The sequence below is a fragment of the Pantherophis guttatus genome, chromosome 6, assembly GCF_059756535.1.
Source record: "Pantherophis guttatus breed Tessera chromosome 6, ASM5975653v1, whole genome shotgun sequence".
Classification (NCBI taxonomy): Eukaryota; Metazoa; Chordata; class Lepidosauria; order Squamata; family Colubridae; genus Pantherophis; species Pantherophis guttatus.
Window position 1 is genome coordinate 51,235,389 of NC_142068.1, and position 17,278 is coordinate 51,252,666.

Here is a 17,278-nt window from a genome sequence, read left to right on the forward strand (position 1 = left end):
AGAAAAACTGAACATGGACACAAAAAGGAACAAGTGAATGAAAAGAAGCAGAATAATTGTAAGAAAAGAAAGTGTGATTCTTGGATTAAAAAATATGAAACAGTTTAATCTCCCAATGGAATGAATCATTAAAGAAAAAAGAATGTAGAAGCTGTAGGATCAGAATGAAAGTAAGGTGGACCTCAACTTACAACAGTTCATTTAGTGACCATTCAAAGTTACAACAGCACTGAAAAAAGTGACTTATGACTGTTTTTCACACTTACGACCATTGCAGCATCCCCATGGTCATGTGATCGTTTGGTAACTGACTCATATTTATGACAGTTGCAGTGTGCCGGGGTCATGTAATCACCTTTTGAGACCTTCTTATCAGCAAAGTCAATGGGAAAACCTGATTCACTTAATAACTGTGTTATTAGCTTAACAACTGGAGTGATTCACTTAATAATTATGGCAAGTCATAAAATCGGGCACATTCACTTAACAAATATTTAACTTAGCAAAAGAAATATTGGCCTCAAAGTTGAGGACTACCTGTATTATGTTTGTCACTGTACAATGGGATATACTTTGCTTTGCAAGTAGACAAGCATGACACAGAAAAACAAGACAGTGGGGGGCTTTTATGCTTTACTATATACAGTGAAGATATTTACAACAAATATTTACAACAGGTATATACAATGCAACCCTAGTGTTCACCCAGGGTCAGGTTTAATCTAACTCTCTTGCTTTTTCCCCCTTTCACTCCATCTCTAAAAGGCCATGGTGACTCAGTGATTAGAATGCAATATTGCAGGCTAATTCTGCTGACTGACGATTGCCATCCGTTTGGCAGTTCGAATCTCACCAGGTTCAAGTTTGATTCAGCCTTACATCCTTCCAAGGTCAGTAAAATGAACAGCCAGATTGTTGGGGGCAATATGCTGACATTGTAAGTCACTTAAGAGACAGCTGTAAAGCCCTGTGAAGTGGTATATAAGCATAAAAGAATTATATGGTGATGGATAAAGCAAGAAGAAATAAGAATCAAATAGAAAAATATATGACAGAAAAATGAATAGGTTACAAGATTGGGAAATGGATGGAGTTGACATTTATTTGTTTGCCTGTTTTATTAAATGTAGGTGTTGCCTGACTCTAAACAACTCTGAATGTCTTACAATAACTTCAGAAAGATGAGAAGGAAAAAGCACTATATAAAGTGGTGAGTAGAGAAGTTGGAAGCACATTTACTAATTGTTCCCCCTGTTTTTATCTTGAGGGTTTAATTTCTTTGGCTTAGTGATTTAGCCTTCCAGGCTACATTTATAATTATGATCTATTTTCAAAGTTGTATACATAACTGAATTATTGTATATTGTAATATGTATTGGTCAACAGCATTAAAGATGCTTCCCAATTAATTTTGTTTGTCAGAGGGTGACACAAGTTGATCATATGACCCTGGGACACTGCAACCATCATAAATATGAGCCAGTTGCCAAGCATACAAATTTTGATCACTTTACTATGGGGATATTGCAACAGTTATAAGTGTAAAAAACAGTCATAAATCACTCTTTTCAGTACTGCTGTAACTTTGGTCACTAAATGTTGTAAGTCAAGGACTAACTGTACCAATAATTTAATTTTAAGATTCCAAGCGCAGCCATTAATAAAATAAAGTTGGAAACTCCTGAGATAATTATTTCAAATTTTTGGAAAAATAATTATTTCTTTAGGACTGCAAATGACATCATAGACACATAACTGGAAACAGTCCATATCTATCCTGATACTATTTTTATTTATAGATTTTGCTGTATTTGAGGTGATGACAGCACATCAAAAACTGGTTAAACCTCTGAGTAGAGAAGACAGGGGAAAACAAGGAAGAATATGTATCTTAAAAAGTTACACCTATAATATGTGAAATGTCTCTTTACCTATGTAACTTTAATATGTCTTTCTTCTTCATTGTTCAGTAGAAGGGGGAATGAAGTATCATTCTCTATGTTAATCTTTATTGTGCAAAAGCAGCATTTCCTCAGAAATCAAATAGAAGACTTCTTAGAGTACTTTAAAAGTGTGATATTTGGACATACACACTCTATTGCTAGTATGATACTATTCTATTCTGTGATATCAGGAGTAATCACTTAGGTATTGCTAGAAACATTATCAAAATATTCTCCCCTCCTATGTCATATTTGCTTGGTTGTTTAAAGCATTTATATGTAATTTTTGCTTTTTGGTATCTGATAGTATGGAAGCCAGTTTGATATAGTGGTTAGGCTAAGACTAGGAGACAGTGTGTTCTAATCCTGCCTTAGGTATGAAACCAAGTGGATAACCTTGGGCCAGCCACATTCTCTCAGCACTAGGAAGGAGGCAATGACAAACCACTTCTGAAGAAAAAAAAACTTACCAAGAAAACTGCAGGAATTTGTTCAGACAATTTCTGAGGATCATACATGATTGATTAGAAGAAGAAAAATCTGTCAATGGTGTACTCTCTGACACTTTGAAAGTAGCTTTGGAGTTCTGTGATCCACATATTCATGTGGATCACATGAATATTCATATCAGACATATTCATGAACTGAATGTACTGTAATTATAAGCCCTCCTGGAGTTATGACCAGTGGTGGGTTTCTACCGGTTTGCACCGGTTCAGGTGAACCCGGTAGTGGTAATTTGGCCTAGGTTGTCGAACTGTTAGTGACTGCTGGCTGCCCACACCCCTGAACTGGTAGCCCGGTCGCTGCTCTTGTCCCACCCGCTCACCTGCCTGCCGGGAAGCAGATCTCAAAGAGGTGGCAGCTGGGAGGCTTCTCGCAGTCGCATTGAAAAAGAAAAAGCCTCCCAGCCATTACCTCTTTGAGAGCCGCTAAGCAGCTGTGACGACTGGCTGCAGGTCACAGGCTGCCAAAAACTGCCAGGGGTCGCCGAAAAAACTGCTGCCATCGCATCCCATTGCCTTCTGCGTCAGTCTGAGCACGATGCAGCAGGTAGTGGGATGCTCATGCGTGGTTGGCGCAAAGAACAGGGTGGCGACGGCAGCAGCTTTTTCGGCAACCTCTGGTAGTTTTTGGTGGCCTGTGGCCAGCCAACACAGCCACTTAGTGGCTCTCAAAGAGGGAGGCTTTTTCTTTTTCAATGTGACTGCGAGAAGCCTCCCAGCCGCTGCTTCTTTGAGAGCTGCTTCCCGGCAGCGGTGGCTGGCTGGAGGCCGCCGAAAACTACTGGAGGTCAGCTTGCCTTCCGGACTCCGGACCAGCCGCCACAGGAGGAAGGTAAGCAGCCTGAAGAAAGAGGGGGTGGTGGGGGAGGAAGCGGGACTAGGGCCAGGGCCGCTGAAGGATGGGAAACAGGGCAATGCATGTGACTGATGAAGGGAGGGCGGGGCAGCATGCAGGACGCGGCCTTTATAGATTAGGCCAGGCCCAGGCAGAAAATAAGTAGATAGGTAGAAATTCCAAAAATTTTCCTACCTTTTTCTGTGGGCGTGGCTAGGTGGGGTGGTCATGTGACTGAGTGGCTGTGGCTGTGAGTGATGTCAAGTTGGCCATGCCCACTGAGTCACATGACCACCAAGCCACCTCCACAGAACTGGTAGTAAAAAATTTTGAAACCCACCACTGGTTATGACCACTCATTCACCGACCATTTGAAGTTACAATGGTGCTGCCTGAGTGGTACTTACGATGAGTCCTTAAAGTTCTGGCACCCCAAGCCATATGATTACAGTTCAGGAACTTGGAAACTGACTTGCACTTATCATTCCATGGTCATGTGATTGCCATTTGAAAACTTCCCTGCCAGCTTCCAAGAAACAAAGACAATAGGGAAGCCATCAGGGAAGGTCACAAGTTGCACCTGTAAATCATGCCCAGTTTTCTGCACATCCTCCTGCATTCCAGAGCACTTACCAGTACTCAGCTACTCTCACACAAGGGTGTGGTAGCCACCCTCCTCCCTCCAGAATACCTATCTGACACCTGGACGCAGCAACCATTTATCTACCTCCCAGGCTGTTTGAGATCCAGCTGGGACATGTGACTTCTTCCTGTCTTCCTCATTGACTTTGCTTGTGAGAAGCTGGCAAGAAATTCAAGGAAGTCCCTGCTTAACAACAGCAACAGGAACTGCCAGGATTGCCATTATTAAATGATGCAGTCACACATTGCAACCCCATTGCTTAGTGATTGAAAATCTGATTCCAACCACCATCGTTAAGTGAGGACAAGTTGAATTTGAAACCAAAATAATTCAAGTGTTTTTATGCTGCAGCAGCCTGGAAGGTGTGAGTAGTTCTTTCCCCATTTAAAAGAATTCCTGCTTCATCATTAAGCTTTAAGTATTATAAGAGGAAAGGGCCTTAGATCTTATTTTATATCCCACATAGACACTCTTTAGATGTTTTGGCAAATAATCAAATACACAGTGTGAAATAAAGACATGGACTGGAATATGTGCAAAAGTACATTTGTTTTCCTTTAGTATAAATTGGGGCAGGAGAAAGGCAATGATTTTTACTTCTTGTTTTGAGTTTCAAGATGAGTGTGAATCTTCTTCAAACCACATTTGAAGCATTAGGGAGTGGAAAAAGCAGTAGGGAAATGCCCTGACATTCTTGGTGGTACTAAAGCAGAAGCATTTGGTAGTCTTTTAATGTTGGCAATAGGCAACCCAGCCCTTTTGGAAAATTGTATAAACCTGATATGGGAGAGGGAGGTTGTGAGTACTCAAAATGATTGCCAAAGAGGTCTTGCCTATTCACAAAATGGCAAAAATATCTTCCTATAATAAATGTACTAACTTTTACTGTAACAGACTTTGGCTGCACACAGGTGACCCATCAACGGCATAAAACATATTGAACATTTAAACTCTTTCTTCCCATCCAGTGGTTGTCCTGATTTTTGCAGCCCTGATTCAATTATCTTAGCTGTATCAACTTAGAACCACAAAATTATGACAAATAAAATAGGTGTTGCTCTTTGCCATCTTCTCTAATACTTCAAAAATGCTCCATATTAAACCAACTTATCTTCATCTTTCTTTCTGGACAGGGTGACAGATTTACAGAATAAAACCCCAAAATTAGCATGGTTATTGTCTTTCAAATAACCCGAATGGAATCAAAAGCATACCTGAAAAAGTAACTGCCAAACATAGTGATATTTCCTTTTTCCTCATATTTGGCCACTTTTCTAATGCTTCATCAGATTCTTTGCAACTATTGGTAGTCCTCAACTTATGACTACTCATTTTAAAATGATTCAAAGGTGCAATAAGAAAAAGTGATTTATAACCTGTCCTTGCACTTATAACCATCACACCACCCTCATAATCACGTGATCACAATTTGGGAGCTTGGCAAACAGCTTGCATTTATGAGCTGTTAGTATCGTTAAGCCAGTAATTGCCACCTATGTTCTGCCCATCCACTTCCAGCAAAACAAGTCAATTGCGAAGGCTGGATTGACTTAAAGAACATATGATTTGCTTTACAACCACCCTAAAAGTGGCAGTCAAATCTGATCCGTTCACATGATTTGACTTACGACCACCACTGACTTATGACAGATAATTCTGATCACAATTGTGGTTATAAGCTGAGGAGTACCTGTATATTTCTGGATTAGGTTTTATCACTTTAACAAACAAACCATAACACAATGCCAATTATATTCATATGACTGTATGTTGTATTCATCACAGGCCTTTTTTCTTTTTCAGCCCATAAACGAATGGTCTCAAAATGAAGTTCATATCTATCAGATGCAAATCTCTCTTTCCCTAGGCTTAAAATTTTAGTGAAAGATTTTCTTTTTTTCTCTGGCCTAATAAGGAAATATGGGGGAGGAAGCCAATCTTTTATTCAGAAAATCAAGTCTGGAATTGCAGGCAACTAAAATGATTGTTTCCTTCCACATGAATATTAAAACAGAGATGGGAACTCAGATTCTCTCAAGAAAGCCTTTATGCAGCCCAGCTATCAGAACCAATTAAAAGAAAGGTTGGGAATGCTATCAACTTTGGATGTTCCTCAGGTGCTTCAGTTTATAAGACCTAGTTTTCATAGTATCATGCCATATATTTAAAAGTAGTCTAGGTTCACATTTTGCGCAAAATCATGCTTGTTTCTTTTTAGCTTTATTTGTGATTTAAGATATCATAGTTTAGTATTTAGTGCATTGTGTGACTCCAGCCCATTCAGCTTACTCAATAAACCATAGTTAAGTAAACTGTGCTTCAAACAATCCAATCAGTGGCACATGTCCTGTAATGAGACATTTGGCTAAAATTTCCAGGCAAAAAATGAAAACAGAAAGACCTTTTTGAAGCTTGTCCACTGAAGTTATATTCTACTTACCTCAAACATCAATGCATTTTTCTGCACAAAAAAAATACTTCTTTAAGGCAAAAGATACCAGGTATATTTTTCTGGGTATAACTGAGATAGAGATGCAGCTAACATATCTAATTTGTACTGGGAAATAAGACCATTAAACAATAAACATAGATTTTTTAAAAAAATGTGATTCCAGACTAAAGGGCTTTCTTATTTCTACAGAAAAAGCCATTTTCCAAAACAATATTTCACAAACAACATTTCTTTTCCCTGAGTTTTCCAGGATTTTGGAGATTCCCAACCAATCAGTGGCTGTGATCATGCCTGTTCCTGTTCCCCAGCCTCTTCCCTTTTCTGTTTCCAGCAGAGAGAGGTGGAGGAGGAGTATGCCTCTACACAGTATCTGACCCTGAGCCATGCTTCATTCCAGGAGCTGTCCATTCTGTTTGACAGAAGAGACTTTCCTCCTCATGAGGATGGGGTTTTATTGTCCAGCATGAGGTGCTGACAAGCAGGTGACATTCACAATAATCGTAACACCTATGCCAGATACAAATAGGATTTTAAATATGGTGTTTATCTTTTTTAAACAATGCACATGGAGTTTAAGTGATTAAGTGATTAAAAAATGTAATCAATTTTTAAAATGTAGTCTAACTTGTTCATTTTTCAGCTTTTTCTTTTCCCATGGATTTTCTCAATTGTCAGCAAGATATATGGCAGTTACAGTATTTTCTTCTTATCCATCATTCCCCTTCTGTTTACCCCATTGACTGATTTTGAAGCAAACTGTAACTTCCTTTGCATAGGGAGACATTTAGCTTTTTTCATATGATTCTATATTTCTGAGGTTCTATATTTCTGAATGCATAATGATCAACTGTAATTTTATGGGTTTCATCCCAATTGGGCTTGCTTCTGCTTCTCGTTTCTTATGGTGTGGAAAGTGACGTACAGTATACTCTACCCTGACTATTGTACTGTAAATAAACCAGACTCTTCCATTGCCACTTTAAAAAAAAATGTATACAAAAAAATGCTAGCATTAGGACCTGCGCGGAGTCTTTGAATCAAGAGGTCTCTTGATTCATTCAATCTCTCTTAGACATTCACACACATACACACAAACTGCAACAAGAGGAGGAAAGTCGGCCAAAAGGGCTTTAAACATTTCAAAGTTTCCATTTGCAGAAGCAATGGGGAAACGTGGCAGGCCAAGGAAAGAACTCAGATGTGAAGGTGATGCTGGGGAAGCTGTTCTAGGGCAGCAGCAACTGCCAGTGATAGATAATACGTCCAGGTGCCCGTTCAGTGACATTTTCAATACCAGCAGTGAGGACTCCATGGAGAAGATCAACACTTTCCTACAGAATGTGCAGATTTTGCTGGAAGCAGCCAGCTACCTGGAGCAAATCGAGAAAGAAAACAAAAGTAAGTGGAGTTTTGATTTTCATTGGCTCCTTCTGCTGCTTCTTTACACGCAAACATGTATTAAAAGCTAGGCATGTACAACAACAACAACGGAAAATAAAGAAAAATGTTTATGAAGATGCAACAAGACAGACTATAGAGCTGAACCTGCAGATGAGACTGTTTCAATCTTTTAACCCTGTCCTAGGTCCAGTGGAATTTATGTGCGTGCCAAGGGATTTCATTAGAAAATATTCTTAGTTTGTTTTTGTTCGGTTTTCTTAAAAGCAAAACAAAAACATAACCACCACAACTTTAGTTATAAAGTGATCCAGAACAACGCTGTCATGTTAGAAGTACATTTCGATTTATGGATATGTGTGTTTGTGTGTTTGTGAAGTGTCATGTCCCCATAAAAGGCTCTTAATGTGTCAAAAGAGGGGGTGGGGGGTGTCAAAAACTGACCAAACTAGGAGATGGGGGAGAGGAGACCACGCAAAGCAAACTTTATGATCCTCTGGATAGACAAATAGAAAATACTTTCAGGTTTTTTAGAAGGAATGGCAGAGGGGAAAAAAGGCTTGTTTTTCATTTTCAACTCTCGCTTCCTTCTCCTCCCCCCTCCCTGCAAACCCAAGAGATCGTGATTCTCTCCTCCTTAAAGAAAACCTCGCCGAGTATTCTGTGAAAAGAACAAAAGGGGAAATAAAAACACACACACACATACACGCATATTTTCCCCCCCCCTTGTGGAAAAGGGTTTTCCCAACACCCCTCCCCCTCCTTGCTAATGTTGCCGTCAGCGAAAAAGAATAATCCATACAGAAACGCTCGTTTGCAGCGTCTTTTTGAGCAGCCTCCTGGATAGAACAATAAACAAGCCAGGAACAATTTTTAACCAGCAGGGCTGGCGTTTCATCTAGTAATTTAGCAACAGCGAAGGTCAGGAGGAAGAAAAATAAAGAAAGCGTTGCATCGCGTCAACCCCTGCAGTGGGAAGGGGGGGGAGAGAAAGGGGAGAATCTAACTCTCCTTTGGCTTTGAGTTTATTATTTGTATGTGTAAATCTCCCCCCCCCGCGATGCTTTGCTTTACAAATCGGCTGTACAAATATGGGTCTCCCCCCGTCCCCCCCCCCACCCCCGTCCTCCTGTCACCCTTCTCCGGAGTGTAAATTTCCATTGCAGTTCAAGTAGCTTAGCCTTTTGTTGACCGCCCTCTTTCTTTCTCCCCTTGCTCTTCCCCATCTTTTTCATGAATAAGTGGAGATGTAGGCATTGTTTCCGGGAGGCCGGGGTAGTCGGTGCGAAGACTTCACAAAGCCTTTTCTCTCTCCCTGCACCCCCCCCTTCCAGTTTTGCAATGGCTAACACGCTCGCTTGTCATCAATGGGAGTATTATTATTTTTAAACAGCGCCCTTTGGGCTTTCTGGTCAATCCGGTTCTTGCCGCGGCACCCTGGTTTTGTTTTTTTTTTAGGATTGAGGTGCAAGGGCCTTTTGGCTTCCACGCAACGCGATCGCTCAAGGAAAAGACCGGCTGCCAAGTTAATGGAGGTATCCGTCCTCCCCCCCCACCCCCCAGCTCTTGGGAAGTCACGTAGGCAAAGAGCGAACTAGCCAGGTAGCCAAGCGAAAGGGGGCGGGGAGGCGGCGTCGAGTAGTCCTCCAGCTGCAACTCGGCCAAAGTGGGACTATAATCAGTTTATACCGGCCATCTCGTTTCCTCAGAACCGGAGATGGTGCGGATAGAACTAGGTCAAGCTTGGCCTCCGTTGTTTTCCCAGCTCCCTGAAGCTAGACGTGCACAAAAGCATCCCTCTTCCCCCACCCCCACCAAAGAGAGCTCAGTCGGGTCTTTAGGCGTTTTCCCTTTTTTTTCTGACTTCGCCACAAGCTGCCCCGTTTTTGCTGCTGCAGAAAACAAAGAGAAAGAGAAGAAAAACAAAAGTGCGCGCGGCGTTCGCGATCCCCCCCCCACTTCAAGCCAAGTCAAAAGCCACAAAAAAACTACAGCGCATCTCCTTGCCTACTTTCGGTAGGAAACTCGCCCCCCACCCCCAATAATTTTGAACACGGGTTGCGGGGCGGAGGAGAGGTGAACTCGGTCGTAAATGTTTCCAAGAACGTGCGTTTTTTGTTACTTCAGGTGTTAATTTTTTTATTTAAAAAAATGGGAAAAATACAAGACACCGGGTCTCCTCCGCAGCCGCCTCATTGATCTGAATTCACCCTGTGTCCCCTCCAGAAATATTTCTATGCTTCAGAAATCCGAGATCCTGATGAACACCAATGTCATCTCGGATCTGTTAAGTTTTTGGATGCTCTCCAGATTGTTTGAATAAAACTGGAGCGAGGTGGCGGCCTCGTCTTGGTTTTAGCAATAAACAGGTCGGTGGAAAACACAACTCCGTCGGGCTGCCAACGTGTGTATTTCTATGTCCGCGTCCCTCCCCCTCCCCATCGAGGAACGGGCCTGGCGGAGATTTTGCACGTTTTACAAATCGGCAGGCTGATTGGTATTGCTCCACATCTGTGCGTTTCAGAGTTGCAGTGACTTAGCTTTAAGGGCAACCCACGCGTTTGAATTTTCCGTAAAACTTTTTTTTTTTCTTCCGTGGGAGCGGCCAGGGCAAGTCTTTCTTTAAAAAACGTAAACAAGGCAGGCACATTTAACAGCCTCTCGAAATCCCAACCCCCACATCCTTCTTAAAGTTTCACCGAGGCAAAAACAAACGGCGCTGCCTCGGCTGCACTCTGATCTGCCTGGCTAGCTTACAGTATAATCAGTCTCGGCTCCTCCTCCTTCTTAGAACCACATGGTTTCCACATGGAGACAAACTCCTCTCTTTCCATTGGCTCTACTCTAACCCGGGGGGCGTGGTTAATTCAAGCCATTCCGCCAATGAGGCGCTCTCTTATCCCTATGATGTCACGCGTTGCTGAGCCTGAAGATCAATGGGAGGAGTCTAGAATGGAGCGGAGTGTCCTTGTTGGGAGTTATGGTCAGATGATGTCATAGTTTCAGGCTTAAAGCGACAATGCTCTGCTTTGCGCTCACAGCGTTTCCAAGTTGAAGATTCACAATAACAATAAGGGCCTGAACGGGTGCCACGAATTCCGATCCTTTCTTGCTTGGGTAGCGATCCTGGCAGTGGCAGATTCGTACGAGATTGCAAAACAAGGGATTAAGCGTCTTTCACTTAGCCTGTATCAGCGAAGTTGTTCCTAAAATATTTGCCCCCGATGTGTTTATGCATATAGAGATACATTTGTGCTTTGTTAAGGAATATAAATTATTTGTTTGAAAGGCGTGGGGTGTTATTTTCACTTCTGTAATTACTTTTCCTTAAGCAAGATTTATATCCTTCCAAGTTAAACTATCAGAAACGAATATGGCTCTCTAAAAGTTTCCAGGATGTTTTCAGTCTTAGAGCACGCTTTGCTTTTAATTTAGTGCAATGTCATAGGCTTATGAGTCCAGGCCATTATTGTAACTGCTGGTGTGGAAAGGACAGGCTAACTTGCAGTCGCCCCTTGTTTACCAGTTGCCGATTTAGTATCGTTTTTTTCCTATAGCGAACGAAAACACAGTCGACCTGGCGTTTAAGGGAAACCTGCAACTCTTTTATGTTGCTTATTCTTTGCTGTAGTGTAAATTGGATTACCTGGCATGTAAATGTTGGGTATTACATCTCCGTGAACAGCAAAACCTTTCATTGTACTAGAAAGTTGAGCAAAATTCTGTGCAAAAGGGCAAGAGGGGGAAAAAATAGTAATATCAATAACTATTATTCTGCTACTTGATTTCAAGCACCTAATGCTTATAAGACCAAAATGTAACAATTGCAGGCATAATCACAGCTTCATAAATCCATTTGACAATGGTTTAATATTAAACATTTGTGCTGATTGAAGTTGTATTTCACATAGTTCTATTTAGTATAACTTTAGTTTTAGTGTAAGAGTTATGTTTGTATATCCAAAGGGAAAGGTGAAAGAGATTTCTATATTCAGCAAAGAAAAAAGCTGTATTGGCTACAGTAAAAATCAGGAAAAATGTGTCTGGATTCATTACGGAACAATTTACTCATGCAAAAAATGTTTTGTTACATAGGATCTATGCAAGAATAATTATTTTCTCCAGATTTCACTAATCAATATGCCCAAAGCTATCTATAAAAGCTTTTAGTTGTTCATTTGGGAGGTTATAAAGAGAATCATAACATGATTTTAACAATTATTTTTAAGTATATAACACAAGCTACTGCAACTGTGTATGTGTATGTGATGCACCAGGGCTATACTTCAAATTTTGGGACATCCACAATTGATTAAGAGAGGTGATTTTTAGGAGTTGAATTTCCAGTTGTTCTGGAGGGCAGCAGATTGAGAAAGACTGATTGCAAATAATGCAGAAAATAACTTCAGAAATTTTATATTACACTACAGGCCTAAACTTGCCTAGTCTTATTATTAACATTAATACCGCAATTGGCTTTCCATAACATTGACAATACTGCATTTTTTTCTGATGGATACTGATAAATTCATTACAAGGAAGTATTTTATATATTAAAGTATGCATGTGTGTACCATTACACACATGTGTAATAACAGCATAATACATTACTGTTAAATTTTGTACTCCAATCCTGCAATTACAGTGAGTTGTAAAATATCAAAGCTTTAAAACATGTGGTTTTAGAAGTGCTACTCGGCTCTTTCATTAAAATATATAAATGAAAATATATAAATGAATATATAAAATATATAAATATATAAAATATATAAATGAAAAGTATTTGAGTTCTGCTTAAATATTGATTTTTCAAACTGGCATGATAAGGTAACAAGTTTTGTAATAAATATTAAACTCTGGTGATTTTTTTATATCATTGTCAAAATCTCACTTTGTAGCTAGAGGCATCTAGCTGTGAAATTGAATGACTCTTTTAAAAAAAGTTGTTCTTCTAGAAGTCTGAGTAAAAAGACGAACTAAGAAAAAAACACAGGGTAGTAATTAGGTGACAATAGAAAATGAATGCCCCACAAAAACAGGAGTGAAACAGCAAATCCACATTAAATTTCTGTTATGGAAATGCTCTTCATTAATAACTACAAATGAGCAAAACCCAAAACAACTGAGAAATTAATCATCCATTTAACAAATGCTTAAAAATGAAAAAAACTGCTATATAAAAACTTCATTATCAATATGGTTGTGTAATGCTTTTGAATTTAAGACTGTGTTCAGAGTGTGTAGGTATGCACAAAGCAATTTGTCTTCAATTCTTTCAAATCCTTCCCCAGAATTATGCTGCAGCTGTCTGACTGAAGCTGCAGTGGTAGGAGATAGCCTCAAAATCCTGTGGGGAAAACATACTGATTTTTCTGGGGGGTTCTGTGTGAGAATTCCTACATGCTGTGAAACGTTTTTTGTCTTAGAACATGAAATGTTGCATAGCCATATTCACTTCATACAGAAATCTTTGAAAGCATGACTGGTGAAATGGCCCTGAGGAAAGAACTGCAAAGGATTGTTTACGAAGAGTGCTCACTGGTAGGGATGTCCACAAGGGTCAACATGGCAGCCATTGCCAAATGATCCAAGCTTCGCCCCTTTTTACATGTATTCAATGAATTCATGAAAAAAAGGGGGTGATTCAGTTGTTCAGTCCAGACTGCCACCATTTTGATGCTGTTTACCTTTCCTCCTGATTTCTTGGAAATTGACATAAAATCTATTATAAGCTTCATGACTTTTATTTTTATGATGGTAATATGTGGACTCAACTGTTTGCAGAAAACAGGGCTGTTTTAATGTTACTTTGCAGTCATCAAATTCTTTCTAGGCCACTAACAATTTTTATACAGCTTAGAGGTTTGTACAAAGAATGGCATTGTTTATCTTCAAGTAGAAGCATTTCACTAATAAAGATTGTCCAGAAGTATAGCAAAATAATTTGTGGCTTCAATTACAGTGCTAGCCATGAAGGGTAACCTTACTTGCTTTTTCCATATGCCACTGATATAGAGAATTTACTATTTACACAGACAATAATAACAATTTATTCAGAATAAAAGAGATGCTCTTGCTTGTAAACCTTTGAATTTTAGCACCTGGATAACTAGGAAGGAAACTTCTTATCCCCAATGCATCAGGAAAAGAATTAAAATTTAGTTCATGTACTTACTTTATTGCTTATATATGCTTTGATATTGTTGAAATAAAATAGAAGATTGTAGTTTAAGTTCTTTCTTCATAATCACCTTTTCTTAATTCATAGGCTAAAATCTTGCAGTTTTTGTTAAAGTTGATTGTAGTGTAGCCTAAAAGCAGAGTAACTTGATGATAATATAAATTATTTATTTATTTACTTAGTTATTTAGAAGACAGAGCTGACAGGAGCAAAATTATTAAACTACTGGAAATCGTATGTTATTCTTGAATTGCATCTGGTATGGAATAAATGTGATGCTTGCAAGGGTCTGATCCATTTGAACTATTTTGAAGAATAAAATAGTATTCTTTAGGGAATAAAAATGTTTGATTAGGTCATACATGGTCCTATCTGTGGTAATCATTGGCAGCAAGTACATTATAATGCTTTTTAAATTATAATTTATATTTTATGTTTCATTTTCTTCCTCTATAATCCTGATAGCCTGCCAAGTAATGTTACTGAATATAACTGAAGAACAAAGGGAAGTAACCAAAGGGAAAATATTAGTTAAAATGATATTTGATCAGTAATTATTGCTGAATTTGGAAGTGAAATATGGTTTACTCATGCTAACTTGTAAGAATATCAGTAAAGTTAATGCTCTTTGTGCTGCCGCTAACAGTATCTTTGGAAGATCCCTTAAAGAACTTTTCCAAAATTTCTTTCCAGATTTTTGATCTGCTTTCTCCGAAAAGCTATGGAACATAACAAGCTACACCTGTATAAACAAGAGAATTAATATAGGCTAACCGCTGGATTGTGAAGTAGCAAGTTAGGGTACCACTAGATGACACTAATGAGTTTTCTGTCCTCTTTGCTACCATCTAGGAGTTGTCTAGCTGTTTGCAGTTCAGATTTGATAATCCCAGTAATCTCACTCACTCATCTTTACTATTAAATTGACACGGATAGGATTTCAATATAAATAAACCTATTGCCTTACTACCATATATTATTGTTATATCAGATTGAATATTTATTTATTTATTTATTTATTTATTTATTTATTTATTTATTTATTTATTTATTATTTAAATTTATATACCGCCCTTCTCCCGAAGGACTCAGAGCGGTGTACAGCCAAAAATAAAAACATACAAATTTAAAACAATTTAAAAGTATATTAAACAAATTTGGCCCATATTGATTAAAAAAACCCTTTTTTAAAAAAATGAATTAAAAACAATTAAAAGAGCTACGCCAGCCCGGCTTGCTGGAATAGAAAAGTTTTGAGGGCACGGCGGAAGGTGCGTAGATCCGGGATGTGCGTAGAATATAACCACTGAATATAGTTTCCCAGAATAGTTGGGACTGAGGAGTGGTGAGGTTTTTGGGATTGGGTGTTGGATTGTCATTGCTAATTATGAGCTCTAATAGCAATAGCATTTATATACTGCTTATAGTGCTTTTACAATCCTCTCTAAGCAGTTTACAGAGTCAGCATATTGCTCCCAACAATCTGGGTCCTCATTTTACCCACCTCAGAAGAATGGAAGGCTGAGTCAACCTTGAGCCAGTGAGACTCAATCTCCTGAACTGCAGCTAGCAGATCAGCTGAAGTAGCCTGCAGTACTGCATTCTATAACCACTGTACCACCTCTGCTCTCTACAGTGAATAAAGTGATACTTCCTGTAGAATGACCTTCCCTGGGTCAATAGCCTTCTAGCTCTATCACATCACAATTCTTATTCTCTCCAACCAACATCTATCATATGCTGCCTATCAGGTTAGATCCATGTAATTTGAATCCATATCTTTTGCATGAAATTCCTATAGGAATATTTATTCTTATAATATGAGATACTGAAGTGCAGGCAGGCAAAAAAAAATCTTAAAACTTCTGTGACTACATTAAATAAGAATTATTCAGGAAAATTAATTAAGAGATATATATCATGTGGTCTAATCAGTTTTGGAAGTATGATAACAATAAACCACAATAAGAACTTATTTTAGAGTAATGCCATTCTATTTCACAAACCTTTTATGATTTATAGGGGATATTCCTTTATGTATTCCTATGAAATGCTAGAACCAAATGATCTATCACATCATGATGAAACTTGCCTATGCAAAATCTTTAAACCACTAAGTAATATGACTTAATTTGGCTTCTATTGACTTGATGCATAAGGTGCTTCCAGACAGAGCTACTAGCACTATCAATCAAAAGTTACCATGTAACTTAAAAAAAAAACCTAAATACAGTACTGCATTTTGGAAAGAAAAACAATGGAGAAGTTGATGGGAAAAGACAGATTAAGTGGAGTGTGCCTCTGGATCCTTTTTACAAGTCAGTGAATAAGGCTGAATGATTATGTAAAAGCTCCATCTAGAACAAGCATTATTGAACTTCATAAAAATAATGTTCAAATTTACTAATACTGTGTAAAAATAATCACATTTTGTTTACATAGGATTCTGTCTTAACGATAATTATGGAAATAGATCTGAATGTACCTTGGAGTAGTCTTCACTTCTGGTGACTTACAAGTGCCTGCTACATTTTTGGAAGTGGTTACCATTGCCCTTTTCCAAGGGCTGAGACAGAGTGACTTGACCAAGTTACCCAGCTGACTTCATGTCTAATGCAAGACTGGAAGTCATGACTTTGTGGTTTCTAGCCTAATACTTTAACCACTAACCCTCTTACATGTAGCTCTGTTTATGACCCTGTAATCCCCTAATTTGGGGTAGTTGCGACAACTGGATGGAGCTGAGTATTTACTGGCCCGGGCATCTGGCCAGTAAAAGCTCTTATATATAAACTTTGAAAATTATTAGTAAGAAGTGGTTTGGATTTCAGGCAAATGCTACATATTCTGCTATTCCTCTAAAGTACTCCAGGTTTTTTTATAGCTTTGAGACAAACCTGAAAAAGGACCACTGTTTTAAGGATTATATTAGTTTTAATGAATGGATTGCTTTAATCAGTAACCCCTTTTAAAGGCTCTTATGGAAATCTGAAAACGATCAGACTGCTCTCATAGAAAGGAACTGCTATGTTGCACATCTGCAAGTCTTAAGCGCTTCTGAATTATTTTCATATGTGCTTAATATGGATGTGTGTTTACTTATTTATTTCAGGAATAAAAATTATGCTGCTTTACAGTGATTCTTGTTGAAACAATATGATGCAGTTTTCTTGCTAAGGATAAAACTGAACATAGGGGACTCTTTATTTGGTATCTGCAAAATACTTTCTGTATTCAATTATAAAAATATTACAAACTGCTCAGTTCAGCTTTTCATTCTGACCAGTTGGCACATCATCATATTCCAACTTTTTACATTT

The 17,278-nt window shown here is 38.7% G+C and overlaps 1 protein-coding gene and 1 long non-coding RNA gene across 3 annotated transcripts in view; one reads left to right on the forward strand and one right to left on the reverse strand.

Moving 5' to 3' along the window:
• Nucleotides 1–6,134: 6,134 nt before the first annotated feature.
• On the reverse strand, nucleotides 6,135–9,089 carry LOC148113113 (uncharacterized). Its single transcript, XR_015728651.1, has 2 exons — nucleotides 8,914–9,089; nucleotides 6,135–7,749 (listed from the first exon to the last, which is right to left on the reverse strand). It is a non-coding gene; the product is annotated as an uncharacterized LOC148113113 (long non-coding RNA).
• The window catches only part of MXI1 (MAX interactor 1, dimerization protein), a 73,421-nt gene continuing 63,542 nt past the window's right edge, over nucleotides 7,400–17,278 (forward strand). The window contains exon 1 of one of the 2 annotated variants that reach the window (XM_034440071.3): nucleotides 7,400–7,777. In XM_034440071.3, the coding sequence (XP_034295962.1) occupies nucleotides 7,543–7,777 (235 nt within the window). In that variant the 5' untranslated portion in view covers nucleotides 7,400–7,542. The remainder of the gene's footprint in view (nucleotides 7,778–17,278) is intronic. The other variant, XM_034440070.3, reaches the window with a different exon arrangement.